The 15426-nt window shown below is 37.8% G+C and overlaps 6 protein-coding genes across 6 annotated transcripts; 4 read left to right on the top strand and 2 right to left on the bottom strand.

Annotated features, from left to right (window-relative positions):
- The first annotated feature begins 38 nt into the window (after positions 1 to 38).
- On the top strand, positions 39 to 3751 carry BDF20DRAFT_585086 (Lon protease C-terminal proteolytic domain-containing protein). Its single transcript, XM_053075810.1, has 10 exons — positions 39 to 881; positions 1009 to 1092; positions 1191 to 1528; positions 1626 to 1719; positions 1806 to 1909; positions 2002 to 2093; positions 2170 to 2214; positions 2285 to 2733; positions 2813 to 2957; positions 3042 to 3751. Exons 1-10 carry the CDS (start codon positions 183 to 185, stop codon positions 3533 to 3535), a joined length of 2544 nt encoding a protein of 847 aa, XP_052934552.1. The 5' UTR covers positions 39 to 182; the 3' UTR covers positions 3536 to 3751.
- Positions 3752 to 4088: 337 nt separating this feature from the next.
- On the top strand, positions 4089 to 5457 carry BDF20DRAFT_585033 (uncharacterized protein). The gene is made up of 2 exons (XM_053075809.1): positions 4089 to 5369; positions 5433 to 5457. Exon 1 carries the CDS (start codon positions 4100 to 4102, stop codon positions 5090 to 5092), a length of 993 nt encoding a protein of 330 aa, XP_052934551.1. The 5' UTR covers positions 4089 to 4099; the 3' UTR covers positions 5093 to 5369; positions 5433 to 5457.
- A 107-nt stretch (positions 5458 to 5564) lies between these two features.
- On the bottom strand, positions 5565 to 6625 carry BDF20DRAFT_836506 (uncharacterized protein; the record flags this gene model as incomplete). Its single annotated transcript, XM_053078962.1, has 4 exons — positions 5565 to 5739; positions 5763 to 6229; positions 6418 to 6534; positions 6578 to 6625. 4 exons carry the CDS (start codon positions 6623 to 6625, stop codon positions 5565 to 5567), a joined length of 807 nt encoding a protein of 268 aa, XP_052934550.1.
- Positions 6626 to 8579: 1954 nt separating this feature from the next.
- On the bottom strand, positions 8580 to 9940 carry BDF20DRAFT_822727 (uncharacterized protein; the record flags this gene model as incomplete). The annotated part of the gene is made up of 6 exons (XM_053077731.1): positions 8580 to 8701; positions 8933 to 9311; positions 9379 to 9455; positions 9530 to 9572; positions 9603 to 9655; positions 9745 to 9940. Coding segments are annotated over 6 exons (870 nt in total), but the record flags the coding sequence as incomplete, so codon positions are not given.
- A 1483-nt stretch (positions 9941 to 11423) lies between these two features.
- On the top strand, positions 11424 to 12607 carry BDF20DRAFT_876776 (3-oxo-5-alpha-steroid 4-dehydrogenase-domain-containing protein). The gene is made up of 5 exons (XM_053081384.1): positions 11424 to 11608; positions 11694 to 11834; positions 11927 to 12163; positions 12244 to 12288; positions 12365 to 12607. Exons 1-5 carry the CDS (start codon positions 11444 to 11446, stop codon positions 12542 to 12544), a joined length of 768 nt encoding a protein of 255 aa, XP_052934548.1. The 5' UTR covers positions 11424 to 11443; the 3' UTR covers positions 12545 to 12607.
- Positions 12608 to 12635: 28 nt separating this feature from the next.
- BDF20DRAFT_876773 (transmembrane amino acid transporter protein-domain-containing protein) lies at positions 12636 to 14877 on the top strand. Its single transcript, XM_053081383.1, has 5 exons — positions 12636 to 13092; positions 13240 to 13803; positions 13879 to 14038; positions 14110 to 14354; positions 14479 to 14877. Exons 1-5 carry the CDS (start codon positions 12802 to 12804, stop codon positions 14677 to 14679), a joined length of 1461 nt encoding a protein of 486 aa, XP_052934547.1. The 5' UTR covers positions 12636 to 12801; the 3' UTR covers positions 14680 to 14877.
- Positions 14878 to 15426: the final 549 nt, after the last annotated feature.

Genomic DNA, 15426 nt, shown 5'->3' with positions numbered 1-15426 from the left:
AGAGGATCAGCACAGAGGCATAACAATAAAGCATAATAATTGTGTGTATAAAAAATTGCAGATCCTCTTCGTCTAGGCAAACCTCTCGCCCCTTTATACTAATAAGCTTAATTTCTTATCTCTCTTTTTTTCCTTTTTCTTCTTCAAATCTGCATTTTTCATCTCAAGTTGCAAAGAATATCATGACGGCAAATACAAACGCTTCAGACTCTACACTTTATACGCTACCTATAATACCGTTAGTTAACACTGTGCTATTGCCGCACATTGTTACCAAGCTCACCATTACTCGCAGTGAAGGAGATAGATTGCTCGGACAAGCCACGCCTCAGGTGCTATGTGTTCCTCTTCAACCCAACGTGAAAAGAACGAGAAAATTAATTGATACCAACTCAGTGCAAGCTACAGTAACAACTATAGCCGTAGATCTGAGCCAACTGTTTGACTTTGGTTGTGTTGCAGAAATTATTCAAGTGGATAAATCCTTACCAGATCAATATACCTTAAGGGTAAAGGGCATCTGCCGAGCCAAGATCCATGATATATGTACAGCGGACGGTGGCGCCTTCTTTCATGCCTTATCTGAGTATAGCTTAGAGGATGAAGAGAATTATTTTGCAAATGAAGCATTAGTACAACAAGAAAAGTCATTTCGTACTTTGTGTCAAACCTATCTCAGCAAGATGAGAGCGATTGGTATTTCTCCTAGTGTACTGAATCAATTTGCCAAGAAATTACAGAGTAATCCTGTACCGCATGTTGCTCCTCTACTGCTGTGTATAAGTGACTCCCCATTATGCGAGAAATTACGTGCATTGAAGAACTCTGATTCAAACCAGAGAATAAAAGACATACATCATGTGATTGAACGGTATCTACAGGTAAACATAGAATATAGTTTTGATCTCTTCCTTCGAACAGAACGCCGGTCTTACACACAATCAAATTACGTCTGTCACAATTATTTATGCATGGGCTATCATTCTTTTCTCTCTCTACGTAATGTAGACACTCAACACACATGCTTCTCCCACCTATAGTAATAATATGCTTTACGATCATATTCGCAGAAAATTTTATATACTTCTTCAGGTAAGAATAGATTCCAAATGTACAAATATGGCGTGAGTTGTTGAACTCGCTTTTATTGGCACTTATTGACACATATTTTTATCATATATCATTACTAGATGTACACTATTGATGATATTAGTGTAGAAAGTGGACACCATGATAACAATGCGGAGAAAATGTATCCCTTCAAAATTATGGAAGAGGACGATGAGGATATAAGCAGCCTCATTACAAAATTGAACAACGCAAATTTACCTGATGATGCCGTAAAAACCATTAAAAGTGATTTGAATCGATTGAGGAAAATGCCTGTTTCCGCTGCAGATTCCATCGTCTTACGGAATTACTTAGAATATATTGGTGATTTGCCATGGTTCTCTGAAAAATCTACTCCACAAAGTTGTTTATTAAATATAGCATCTGTCAAAGCACAACTAGATGCTGACCATTTTGGGTAAGTTCGTACTTTTAAAATGCATACACTGCATAAAGTCGCTTGGCATACGAAAACTATAACATACAATGATGCATCCAACAACCAAAATATGTAGTATGGATAAAGTAAAACGAAGGGTCTTGGAGTATCTCTCTGTGTTGAAAATGAAAGATAATGCCACTCCTCCCATTTTATGCTTTGTTGGACCGGTAATTTTAGAACACAAGTTTCTATCTCAACTTCCTTTTCGTTACATAAACTGATGAAGGGATTTAAATTCTTCTTCGTGTAATAGCCAGGTGTTGGTAAAACGACTTTAGGTAAATCCATTGCAACAGCCATCAAAAGGAAATTCCATCGTATATCCTTGGGCGGTGTCCGAGATGAAGCTGAGATAAGGTAAAACCTAACATCACTTTGATGCTTGGGAAAGAGAGAGTGCAAATCAAAGAACAGCGGCTTATTTCAAGCGAATCCTTATCGTTAAATAGAGGACATCGGCGCACTTATGTTGGAGCTTTACCTGGTTTATTGATTCAAGGAATAAGACATTGTGGAGTACAAAATCCAGTGTTTTTACTCGGTAGGAAAACCTTGATTACTCATTCGAATAAAAGCCCCTTAGTCACTAATTCCGTCTTTTTTTGCAATCCTTTCAGATGAAATCGATAAGCTTGTTATCAACTCTACTCAAGGTGATCCAGGTATGTAATACAGAAAGCTTTAACACTTTTTCATACTGTAATAACTTATGATTTATCGTTATATTCTTAGCTGCCGCTTTATTGGAAGCACTGGATCCAGCACAAAACAGCGCTTTTACTGATCACTTTATCAATTTACCCTATGACTTATCACAAGTCTTATTCATAGCTACTGCTAATTCATTAGATACAATTCCGCGACCACTGCTGGATCGGTTGGAAGTGATTCAACTAGATGGTTACACTTTTAATGAAAAGTTACATATCGCGCAAAAACATTTAATACCGAAGCAGATAGAGGCACACGGCTTGGGATTTTTGAACTTGGACATACCAGAGAAGGTTATCTTGTATTTGGCAGAAAACTATACGAGAGAGAGCGGTGTACGTGGTCTAGAAAGGCTCATCGCCAGTATTTGCCGTTACAAATGTCGCGAATTTGCCGATTTGACAGAGTCAAGGCAGAAGGATATTCCTAATAAGGCAGTTCAAACGGATGATTTGGAAAAGATACTTGGTGTAAAGTTTATTTAATTGTCAAGCTATGTAGAGTAATGAATAAGACTAACATTGATTCGTTTCTTCAACCCATTCTCAGCCTGGCATAAATGAAAATGACGTACTTGGTCAAGACGATATACCCGGAATCGTAACAGGCTTAGCTTATTCAAGCAGTGGGAATGGTAGCATAATGACAATTGAGGCGAACTATATGCCTGGAACCGGGCGTTTAAAGTTAACAGGTACAAAAAACAATGTTTGTGTGTTAGCATTGTTAACTATTGTAATTCATTATTAACCACGCATTCTTAATTTTATTACTGAAGGGTCACTAGGAGATGTTATTAAGGAATCGGCTCACATTGCTCTATCTTGGGTGAAAGCTAATTCATTCGCCTTAAAGCTAGCAGATTCAACAAAAGAGGACATTTTCAAAGATATTGATATCCATATTCACTTGCCCAGTGGGGCTATACCGAAAGATGGCCCATCCGCTGGTATTACAATGGTGACATGCCTCATATCGTTGTTATCAGGAGTTTCTGTCTCTCGTAGTACAGCTATGACGGGCGAGGTAACTTTGAGGGGACAAGTTCGCCCGGTAGGGGGAATTAAAGAAAAAGTGATCTCGGCTCATCGTGCAGGCGTTAAAAAGGTGCTTCTACCTGCTGCCAACCGCCGTGATATTATCAACGATATCCCATCAGAAATATGTAAAGAAATGGAATTTATTTACTGCAAATCGATGTGGGATGTGGTCGATTCCGCATTTGAGGAATATAACATTCAACTTGAACCTAGATTTATAAGCAGTCTATAATAAACCTGGTTTTTTACTATGGCTGTATATTTGACGCTTGAAACTGCTGCTTTTTAACTGCCGTACGGACAATAATCATTGTACATTTCGACTCAACAGTGCTTTTATTGCATTCTATGAATCCTCATTAGTTCTGATCAAGGTTAAATGAGCTATACATAGAACAACAATTTTGACAAGCAGAAATTTCTTTTCAAGAATGGAAAATATGTTTTTCTGCTGGATAAAGTTGGAGAAAATGCAGCTGTTAAGTAATAAAGGCAGTAACAGAAAGAATATGGTACTAGTAGATTGGAACCGGTTAAATAAGATTCTTTGTATGTAAACTACAGTACCTGAAGATGATGATATATATACATGATCAATTAAAAAGGAAGTTAGATATGGCAGTTTTTTAAAGGTGTTTGCTTTGTAACCAGAAAGAGCTTCCCCTAGAAACAAAAACAATATCTGTTTTTTATTGGTACATTTGAATTGCCGCCATTACTTGCATAATGATTCATATAAAGCACTACATAAAATCTTGCGTCTCTTTTTTGGAAAAAAAGCTGCACTTCTTTTTAAATGAACCTACAAACCCTTCCAACAGAAATTTTAACTCAAATTGCAAGTTTTATACCAGCAGAAGAAGTTGGTGAATTTGGAAGGACCTGCCAAAAATGCTACTATGCCGTGCTGCCTTTCATATGGCATCATCTGACACTCAACGATGCCTCAGAACTCAGTCTGGTGGCGAAACGTTTAGAAAAGAATCACGAATGGCATGAAAAAGCTTCTTACTTTGTAAAGGATGTATCATTATCCCGCAGCAACAGTTGCGACAGCTTTAAGTTTTCTGCAGCTGATCAAGCATGCATGTTTGGTATTGCGACACCGCCGTCTGAAAGGATCGGAACTCCAGAGAACGGCAGTAGCAGCTCGTCAATAAGGCGTGGTTTTTCATTAGCCCAGCATCAGCACCATGAGCAAATTGATGTTTTCGGAAAACGACTATTACAAAACTTTCCACACCTGTCCAATATTGAAATTAATTTCAATGAAGCAATAGAAACCTTTGACACCGAAGAAGATGGACTACAGATAGCGAAGTGGCCTACTTATATTAATGACAATGAAAATTGTAACTTACCTTACTATGGAACTGTCACTTTAACGAACTATAAACCGGGAAATACGGATGCTCTGCGGTATTTGTTAAAACCGTTCAGAAAATTGCACCATCTCAAACTATATGCTGCACCTCCTATATCACTCTGCGATGATATTGATGATTCTCTATTATCATCCGATGATATCAATGTACTACTGATGATGGGCTTCAAGGATTTAAGAAAATTAGACCTGACGTATTTTGATTTTGATGTTGATTGTAATACATTATTAGAACTTGTTATGAGCTTACCCAAGCTGGAAACGTTAATCTTAGGATGGCTTTTCCCCCCAAGTAACTTCGAGTTTGCACACTTATCCGAACTGTTGCAGAAACATGCCTTTTTATACCCTTCACATACAGGACAGAAAGCAAATATATACCATGTTCAATTTATTCATGCATAGAATTACATTGTTATTGTTATTTAACCTAAACTTATTTAATTACTGTACATAACACATCAAATGATTTTTTTTGGAAACTCAATAACTCCATTATAACAAAAACGCATAATAACCCTGTACTGCTAAAACGTTGCTTTTTTATACTAGTACACAGTTCATTATGTGCGTATAGTAAATTCTTTCATAAAGTGATGGGACGAAGAATGATTCTTACCAATTGGAAGCACACTGGCGGATGTTGTTGGCTGAAATAAGTTATGAAAGATTTATGGCATATGTAAATATGAGTTATGGGATGTATACAAAGCCTGGTCAATTAAAACTTGCCTTTGATGGATAGTCCCTAGCTAATTTAATCTTCGGATCAGTATCAAAATAACACAGAAAAGGATAGTGGAATGTAATAAAGTATAAGGAACCAATGAGTTAGAACCACTGGCATCGGTTGTAGAGTTTGAGGAGGAAGGTAAATCTACATCGGGCAATCGAATTCACTTCCATCATCACCGGGATTAGAAGTGGTAACAGGTCGCTGAACTGTCGTAGTAGTGATTGCTTTGGTGGTCGCACTAGTTACAAAGGGCCCAAACGTAATTAAAGGGAATTCCACGGACGAAAAGCTGAAAGTAGGGATATCAATGGGTGGTCTACTGACAGTCGGTACATTTACAGTGATAGGGTAATAACAATTGATGGCACAGGCATTTCCTGTTTCCTTATAGAGTTGTTGTAGGAAAGATTGAGAAGTGACGGTAAAACAATTGATAGCACCGCTTGTATATTTTGCAGGTATTGTATAGCAACTTCCAATTGTGTTGGATCTACTGATGCAGTAAAGTTGGTACTTATTGGAGCCAACAGTTTATTCCGACAACCACTAAGAGATCCAAGGATCTCGCTTGACGAAGGTGTATCAATAGCTGCTTGATTAATTAAGTTGAAGTTAGCCATGATAATATTGCAATCAGATATAGCAATAAAAGAGAAGAATGAAGGAAGAAAAAAGAGTACCCTCCATACTTTCGGCTTCAAATACCTGATAATCCTGGAAGGGATTCTCACATTAACACTTTCCATCGTAGTGCATATGAGCAATGTAACGATATCAAGCGTATTGGTTCTACCTTTCTGGATGCTCTGGATTATCATTGTTGTGATACACAGGCAACATAAATTTACAGATTAATATGCAAAAATCTACTGTAGGTATTATGGAATCATGTGGGACAAGGTTTTGTTCCCATTCTTTCTACACTACTCTATATGCTAATCGAGAGAACCTATTAACGTTGCATATCCAAACTCAAAAGGCCCATATTTCTTACAGTATCTATTGATAATTCTTGATAAGATATATCTGTCAGAAAAAAATTTCCAAGGCTTCGACGAATTGTACGACTACCCTCAAGCTCAAGCTTGATACCATTATGATCAGTTTCAATCTATTGTCACTACTGATATAGCTCAATAATATGATTTCTTTACATTAGTTATTATACTGTTTGCAGAACTGAACTGATAAGTAACGGCCATGGCGATACTCTATGTTTTTAGCAATGGTATTCTTTCCGTAGCAGAAAATAATGAGAGCTTTGGACTTGGATGGCTTTGACGGCAAGAGTAAGCTGTACAAGTTTACTAATCAATTTTGCGTTTACCTGTGCGATGGTTGACTCTCAATAACGGCTCTTATTGTAATCACTCGCTCTCTTTAGTGTTATTCACCAAACTACGCTTAAATGTAGGCACCAGCCTCTAATAAGTAAAAACAAAATAAAATAGGAAATAGAACGATGACCGTGTTACTTTAACTCCAGCTTTTGGTCAGGTTGCAATACGAAAGGTTCGTCATTCCTGAGTTCTTTGTGCCAATGCTTTTGCAAGCTTGAAACCCATTATATGTTAATAGAATCCTATTATATAGTAATAGAGTATTATCTTTTAGATGTAATTTGAAACTTTTCAGTTGAACGATGAACAATTTTGGCCACGCATGTTGAGCTATAACAGTGTCATTATATTTAGTTCCATTTGAGTTTCCTGCAATATAAAAAGAGCTCCGGAATAGGTAGATTGAATAAAGGGAGCGGTTATCATACTTGCCCTTATTTGTTTTTAGGCATCTAAATATCATGTGTTTAGCTCTATAGAGATATAGTATATTAGTTGCTTACCCTACAAGTCATTTTCACCTTCTTTAAGTGCGGTATTTTATTGAAAAGTACATCTTTTATTTGTTTTCCTTTACAAAAATAGCATTTGTCATAATTAGAGGGTAAAGAATCATATTAAGTATTATCGTAATATTGAAGGCTTATTACATTTAAGAATAATGTGTGTTACATACGTATGATACAAATGTGTAAAACTATATAGTGCCATGATCCAGTTTACTCAAGATAATTTCAAGATCATCCACTTCCAATACTGGTCCATACTCAGAGCATTTAGCGAATTCTTTGACAGCCTGACACAACTGATTAGTGGTGTATTGAGAAAACTTTTCGTGTCGACTCAAAGTGAACCATATCTCTTGACTGGTAAGCAGTCTAATTAAAATACGATTGGGTTCAGAATGCTTATGTGAATGCTTATGCTGAAGGTGGTATTGATGGTGATAATGTTTGTCGTTAACTTCAGGCTGCTGTAGCGGATGATCGTCATGCAGCTCACTGTTATGTACGTCAACTTTGTCAACTATTAGAGGATGGTTATGAGCAACAAGGGTATCATTGTTATTTGCAAATTTTTGCTCAGCTTGACCATCGTTCTGGCCGTCATTTTCATTAGCAGATCCCAATGCTGTTGTATTATTCTTCTGTGCGTGCTGATGCTCGAACGAGGAGCTGGCTGTAGAAGATGACATCGGTCTCATCACAATGGGAACTGGATAATCACTTATTGATAAGTTTAACTTGCCCATCTGATCAAATAAGGGCTCAGATAAAAGACGGTCGAATGCGTCATTACATACTTCATTTTTCAGCCTTTCACAGAAGAGCTGACCTTCCGTATCGATATGGCAATCAAATAGATCAAGTTCTAACTGTTGTATTCTCTTTCTTTGCGTATTCGCAGTTGAGGCTGTTTTATCGCTCACAACACTACTTGCATCATCAGCAGTAATACTGCTATGAGTTCGATGTTGCTGAAAGGGGGAACCATGTTGACTACTGTTACTACTGCTAACGCTGGCAGGAGCAGGAGCAGTTGTAGTAGTGCCAGTATTTGAATTGTTATTAATGTCTTCTTCTTGAGATGCCGTGGTAAGCGAGTCATTTTTGTCGATAGCAGCAGCAGCAGTGATAGGAGAAGTAGTATTAGTAACGTCAACTTTAGCTCTTTGTAATTGCTCTTGCTGGTTTGTGTCCTGTTCATTCTTTTGTTGAGATTGAGGCTGATGTGATTGAGATAGTTTCTGCTTTTGTTGGCGGATCATACCAGGAGGATAAAGAGGAACAGGCTTAATAGGTTCGGATTTTTGATGCTTGGAGAATGAAGAGGACGCATTTCCATGGTTGTGTCGTAAAGAAGCAGGTGTACTGATAGAAAACGTGTATTCTAGCGGTTGGTTGTTCTTATGAGTTTTTTTGACGGCTGTTTGAGAGACTACAGTTGATGAGGACGTGCAAGCGGAGGGTGTGGAATGTTGCGCAGAGCTGCTTGGCCGAGCTATGTCAGTTGAAACTACAGGCGACATGGGATATTGTTGGAAGGAATTGTTAGCAAGCAAGAGCATCTGATTAACGGAAGGTGAAGCTGTATGAACGATAGGAGAAGCAGTAGTTGATGAATTGGCAGCGGATGGCATGTAAGCAGGTAAAATTAAGGGTTGGTTACTCGCTGTCGAAGCTGGAGTATTAGGTATTAGTGGCGCAATGTGAGCGTAGTTAGTGCCTGAGCCAGCATTGCTATCAGTATTTAAATGTAGATGCTGTTGAGCCTGAGGATTTTGCGATGAAGACGGGGCCTGGTAAAGATGCTGGTAAGGTTGAATTGGAATACCTTTGAGGGCACAATTTTCCGATTCAAGTTTGTATATAATGGCACGTAACTGTTGATTTTCGTCAACTAATTGAGCTGTTGCAATAAAGTGAGCATCTTGAACCTGCTTTATTCGGGCTTCAAGTTCTTTAACATAGCGCTCTTTTCTTTCTCGAAAAGCTCTTTGTGCTGCACGATTTTGTGCTTTGCGCTTCACTTTCGGGTCTTGCTCAGACTAAGGATGAGACTGTGATGATTAAAACCGCTGAATATTTATGTACGTTAGTTGAAGGGCAACTTACATCTGAAGTAATTTCCTCATCGGGCATCGGTTTTCTACCAGGCTTCTTGCTTACAGTTGACTCCACACCATCACTATCTAACAAATTTAGTCAAATTCGCATTCATGAGTTCTTAAATTATATGGACTGTAACGTGAATAGAAATCTCTACCTTGACTTTCATCGTCATGAATGGAATTGGGTTTGCTAGAAACCTTCGAATTTTCCTTTGGTGAGATTGTTACCTTAAGAAATTCTTCTTCTTGCAAGGTTACATAAGTTTCACCGTTTTTATCCTCTGTTTTTGCGATTAGGAGTAGAAGGGCAAAGAAATGTAAGCAAAATAATTTTCACTTGGCAAAAAGGCTACCCTAGCATATAACTTACTTGCAGCCTTCACAATATTTCCTGGGAGGGCTTGCTTTTCAGCTGTATCAAATGAATCTTCCCATCTCCGTTTTTCATGAAAGAAAGGATTATTTCCACCCAAGCTATGCAATGGAGTCGATCTGGTCTTGCCAGTATTATTTACATTAGAAGACGTCAGTTGGATAGCACCCTTAGATGTTAGTTTAATGGGCATTGTGGGTGATAATAGTTTAATAGGCTTGTTCGTTATTGTGGGCACACCTGCAGTTACTGTCCTGTTGATAGCCCTTTCAACATCAGAAGATACATCAGTAACGACAGGATGCATGTCAGTTGTAGTAGCGCCTTGTATCTCAGGACCGTCGTTGTCAGGATTGTAGGTACCGTCTCGAGTCTTTTTCAGGACGTTAGTAACGGAAGACATTTTTTATTGTGACACACTTATTAATGGAGTTAAACTACGTGGAGGCTGTAATAAAGAAGTTAAAAATCATGTATTTATTGTTAAGTATTTGTTTATCAACGATACCTTAAAAAAGAAGCAAAAGGAACTGGGGAAGGTCAAGGAAGAGAAAGAAACCCCGTCATGTGTGTAATATGTGTATTTATTTTTCCAATCTACAATCCATCCACATACACCAACCGGAGACATCTATCAATGAAGGAGGACTTCTGCTGGTCTGAGGTTAGCGAATTATAAACTTTTAGTGTATAACTGACTTCGAGACCGCAAATCATTTTTAAAACACCTCGTTCTGTTCTGTAAATTACGGAACAGATCTGTATGGAGGACGAATTGTCAAATTAAGCTTTTCTGTAAATCGCTCTTTTTTGACGTTAAACATTGCTTTTCAGCATGGATGATTTAAAGAAGCCATCTGCTAACAAATAAAAGTTAAGCAATGGCGAGTGAATTCCTGCTGTGGCTCAAATTTGACTGATCTTATCCTAACCTGCCCCCACCTTGAAAGGCACGGATTACTCACTTAAGGTTTGCGGGCCTTTAATCATTGTATACAACTGCCCATTTGTTAGATGGGGCATTTTTGCACCATGTGGTTTTTCTATATATGAAATCAAATGTAAATGTGTGTAACCCACGAAAATGTTTTATGTCTATTACTCATTAAAGAATTTGCTGTAACTGTTCTGCATCAAAATACAGAATTATAGTAGCAAAGAAGCTGACAGAGTATTCTGGGCTAGACAAATTTTGGTTGGCCTACCCCACAGCATATGATTCAAGCAGCTACAAACTGACAGAATTCAATTGGCTAAGTTTAAGGAACTGGGAAGAGATGGGTTTGCTTCCTTGCAACACCAATCGGAAGTAGCACGGAATTTTGTCCTTCGTGTTGTGAGAAGTTTAAGTTGTAAATGAATTATATGCATGCAATGTATTAAAGCCTTCCCAAAGGTGCTTTTTTGCACGAATACAAAAAATGCCCTTAAACAGATTAATAGCCATGCTACAGTTCATGTTCTATTTGTGCTATTTGTCAAAGTGAAAAAGCTGGAGGAGACAGGAGGAATAGGTTATAGAAATGCAGATGCGTCTCCTAAAGCCTAAAAAAAAAAAGAATAATGAAATGAGACAGATTTATGACACCAACTCCTGAACACAGTCTTTTGGATTCTTTATAAGAAAGCTGAAAAAAAGCTGAGAGAATGGCCTCTTCTTACTTTCCCCTCGCTTACTGCTCTCGTATAATTCGTCATGTATTTTGACTGGAGTATCAGCAATATTCTAATAGCAATTGCCAGCTTGACAGGCAGTGGTTTACTGATTATTCGTGAGTATACTCCAGCTACACGCTTACAATACTCAAAGTTCGCGAGCAGCAACTTGATGAAGGACAATATTAAATCGAATGAGATCACCGTAAGATATATTCTTTTGAACAACGTTGTTCCTGGTTCCTCTTCCGGATTCTTACCACTGACTCGCGTTTTATATGTAATAACAGATATCTTCATTTCACGGTATGTTGGTGATTTATGTGCCATCACTCATACTCACAACATTACTTCTGTTCAAAACCGATAATGGTTCCCGAATGAGTTTAATTACTGCTTTAAACGTTCTGCATTATCTAAAGCGAGTCACGGTAACGCTTCATCAGAAGGAGAACTAGCAAATTGATACTAACACCTTCACCATGTTTAATCTTCATGAATTCGTATTGCCTGACCTTTGTAGGAAGTTATCTTTGTTCATCGATATTCTGGGCAATCTAAACTTATTGACAATATCCTCATCTCCATTTCCTATATGGTGTTTGCTTTCTTTCTATCCTTCTTTTCAGCGCAAGTGCCTCATCCAAATGCATTCCTGACAGTGGTTGGCGTTGCCCTCTTTTTCATAGGTGAAGGCACTAATTGTTATCACCATTTGATATTGAGCAACTTAAGAAAGGATGGCTCAAAAGAATACAAGGTAAGTTTTTATGAAGAATATATATGCAGTCAAAAAGAAACAAGCTTTTCTCATACAATTCATCTATATAAATGCTATAGATCCCTCAAGAGGGCTTATTTAAATATATATGGTGCCCTCATTACGTAAGTATCAGTGTCCCTTTTCCTTACGGCAACATTCCAAACATAGCACTTCACTAATGTTAAGCTATCGTATTAGACGGGCGAAATCGTCGCATTTATCGCTATGGCATTTTTGTCACAGCATTTCTTGGTTTTAATCCTTCAAATATGCTCTGCAGGTTACTTGGCTATAAGGGCTTATAACACTAGAAGCTGGTACAAATCGAAATTTACAGATATTCCACACAGAGCGTGCTTGATACCATTCATTTTCTAGAATTTAATTTATTATTTAAACCAAGTATTTCCATAATAAAATCAAAATAAAGCACATTTGACGCGTACTATTTGATATATAATCTGCGAAGATGGGATCTACATAGATGAAATCTTAGCGGAGATTCGTTCCTGCTGCTGCCAGCTTTCTTTACAAAAAATGGGAGTTCCTTCTATCAAGTAATTGATAAATATAAACAGCTCGACGGAAGTCATCATCAGCTACTTACTCCCAAACAAACCAAATTCGTAGAATATATGAGTGACGAATATAGCTCTTTTCATACTCACTCGTCTACTTCTGAATACAACTGCCACAAAACTCAAGCTAATGATGTCGAAGATGAGCAACCCTTACTGGCCTCATCTGATACAGCTAGCGATCTTGAAAATGTAACAATTCATCAGTTGGTGTCGCCATCCGTATTTATCAATCCCATCACAGTCGATATTGAACATTACGAGCAGCAACATCATGCAACTGCGACACCCTCAAGTTGTGTCATTAATCTAGCTAATACCATCTTGGGAACGGGTATGCTTGCCATGGTAACTTTCGACAGAAATCAAAATTCTTTAAAATATCGTATGTTAGTCGCTGTAAATTTTATTGAATCCAATTTACAAACAGCTATTTATTTTTTGACGTATCTGTCCCTCTCTTATCCCTTTCCCCGCATCCTACGATCAAAAAAGCCCTCAGCGATGGCTTCTGTTGGTGTCATACCTGGTATTTTCATGATCTTCTTGTCAGCTTTGGCCTCAGCGCTTGGCTTGCATTTCTTATCTCGTTGTGCTGCACGTACAGAAGGACGTAACGCATCGTTCTTTGCTATTTCCAAATTAACTTACCCTAAAGTGGGCGTCCTTTTTGATCTTGCCATTGCTATCAAGTGTTTTGGTGTAGCTGTATCTTATTTGATCATTATCGGTGATTTGATGCCGCAGGTAATCAATTCCTTCTTCTTCAAATCAGCGTCAGCATCTGTTTACTTCCTGACGGATAGACGATTCTGGATAACGTTTTTCATGTTGACATCCGTATTACCATTGAGCTTTTTGAAAAAATTGGATTCATTAAAGTATACCAGTTTGGTGGCTCTGGTCGCTGTGGTATATCTCTGTGTTATTGTGGTTTATCATTATATCTCGCCGAATTATCCACCACCACCTAAAACAGATATTGAAATATTTAATCTGAACAGTAAAATACTGGGGCACTTGCCGGTATTTGTATTTGCTTTCACTTGCCATCAAAACGTAAGGCTTTCATTCTTCCCTAAACTCAGTTACTGCTCCATCTTTCGTAATAACTTCTATCTTTTAATATGTTAGATTTTCTCAGTCTACAATGAATTAAAGGATAACAGTAGACGGTCTATAACAAAAGTCATCTCGACTTCGATTGGCTGTTCTGCGTTCATTTATGAATCCATTGCTATATTAGGCTATCTGAGCTTTGGTAAAAACGTGCGAGGCAATATCATAATGGAATGTAAGTCCTGTAGTTATCAGCCGTATCGCTTCGCCTCTATAAGAGAATCTAAAAATATCCTTTTTGTTTAGATCCGCCTAGTTATTTTGTTGCTGGTGGTCGTCTCGCTATGGTTATTCTTGTTGTTTTTAGTTATCCGTTGCAAGCACACCCATGTCGAGCCTCTTTAGATAAAGTATTGGCCTGGTTCTCAGCCCCATCTGCAGATGTAAAGTTGACTCCTCCACCACCTTCAGAATTGAAATTCTACGCCATGACAACTACTATACTAATACTAAGCTATATCACTGCAATTACAGTGACAGAGCTAGACCTGGTATGTATTTTGAGAACAATGAATTTGAGGGACTCATTCATGAAAAACAAAAATGGCTGCAATTTCTATATGCTAATAATTATACATTACTTCCGCTGACATTGCGGTTTATTCCCGAGTATAGGTATTGGCATTTGTAGGCTCAACAGGATCGACAACAATATCGTTTATACTCCCAGGTTTATTTTACTATAAAATTCACGCGAATGATCCTTGGAAACCAGGCAAGATAATTTCTGTTCTACTGGCAGCATATGGCATTTTTATCATGACGGTATGCTTAACATTCAATATTCTGCGGCTGAACGGAACAATATCAATGTAATGGGCACAAAGGAACAACGAAACCAGCAAACCCCTATCTTTCAGCATTTAAATATTATCAATATCCTCAATGACGTGGATTGATTGTTAGAGTGTCAAAATTTTATACATTTCCAAACGTAACATCTCTTTTCCTTCATCAAAATAATGGGATAAAAAACCGTAATAAAACTTTAATCACTGTATCTTACAAAGCAAGAAAAAGCTATTTGAATGATCCCATTCCTATTTCTCTTTTATTTCTGGCAATGTCAGAACAAGTGAAGAGTTTCCATTATGCTCAAGAATATCGCTATACCAATATTTAAACATATATAAAAACTGTCTTTAATTGTAAGTTTCGCATGTTCGAATTCAATTTCAATCATTAGAATATTTTCTCGATATGAGCCCAAACTCTTCACTTGCAACAGCTGAACGACAAGCCATTGAAGGTCTTAATCAACTTAGGAGCTGTCAGCTATTACCAAGTACTTTGATCTCAATTCCTGTTAAAAGGAATCGTCAACAAAGCTACAACAATAGCATAAGCGAGAATAATAGTGCAAGTGACAGTAGCTTCAGCAATGCCAGTACTTGCTTTTTTAGAACCTCTAGCTTTGACAAAGTTTCCTCGCCTATTCAATTTGCTGCTGCTACTGCTGAGAATACAGAAAAAAGAGATGTAAAGGCAGTATCAATGAATCCTTACCTCTCTCACCACGCTCGAATGGATAGTGTAGATAGCTTGGTAGACTATATCAAAAAT

Source organism: Mycotypha africana (genome assembly GCF_025528875.1).
Source record: "Mycotypha africana strain NRRL 2978 chromosome Unknown BDF20scaffold_7, whole genome shotgun sequence".
Lineage (NCBI taxonomy): Eukaryota > Fungi > Mucoromycota > Mucoromycetes > Mucorales > Mycotyphaceae > Mycotypha > Mycotypha africana.
This window is presented reverse-complemented; position numbering and strand designations above follow the sequence as displayed.

What these genes read in the sequence shown, in the direction of transcription:
- BDF20DRAFT_585086 (XM_053075810.1), top strand. Translation starts at nt 183, where the DNA reads ATGACGGCAAATACAAACGCTTCAGACTCTACACTTTATACGCTACCT. An exon ending in AATTTTATATACTTCTTCAG is followed by an intron (nt 1,093 to 1,190) that starts GTAAGAATAGAT and finishes TATCATTACTAG; the next exon opens with ATGTACACTATTGATGATAT. An exon ending in AAATCCAGTGTTTTTACTCG is followed by an intron (nt 2,094 to 2,169) that starts GTAGGAAAACCT and finishes CAATCCTTTCAG; the next exon opens with ATGAAATCGATAAGCTTGTT.
- BDF20DRAFT_585033 (XM_053075809.1), top strand. Translation starts at nt 4,100, where the DNA reads ATGAACCTACAAACCCTTCCAACAGAAATTTTAACTCAAATTGCAAGT.
- BDF20DRAFT_876776 (XM_053081384.1), top strand. Translation starts at nt 11,444, where the DNA reads ATGTATTTTGACTGGAGTATCAGCAATATTCTAATAGCAATTGCCAGC. An exon ending in TTAAATCGAATGAGATCACC is followed by an intron (nt 11,609 to 11,693) that starts GTAAGATATATT and finishes ATGTAATAACAG; the next exon opens with ATATCTTCATTTCACGGTAT. An exon ending in ATATATGGTGCCCTCATTAC is followed by an intron (nt 12,289 to 12,364) that starts GTAAGTATCAGT and finishes CTATCGTATTAG; the next exon opens with ACGGGCGAAATCGTCGCATT.
- BDF20DRAFT_876773 (XM_053081383.1), top strand. Translation starts at nt 12,802, where the DNA reads ATGAGTGACGAATATAGCTCTTTTCATACTCACTCGTCTACTTCTGAA. An exon ending in GAACGGGTATGCTTGCCATG is followed by an intron (nt 13,093 to 13,239) that starts GTAACTTTCGAC and finishes CGATCAAAAAAG; the next exon opens with CCCTCAGCGATGGCTTCTGT. An exon ending in AGGCAATATCATAATGGAAT is followed by an intron (nt 14,039 to 14,109) that starts GTAAGTCCTGTA and finishes CTTTTTGTTTAG; the next exon opens with ATCCGCCTAGTTATTTTGTT.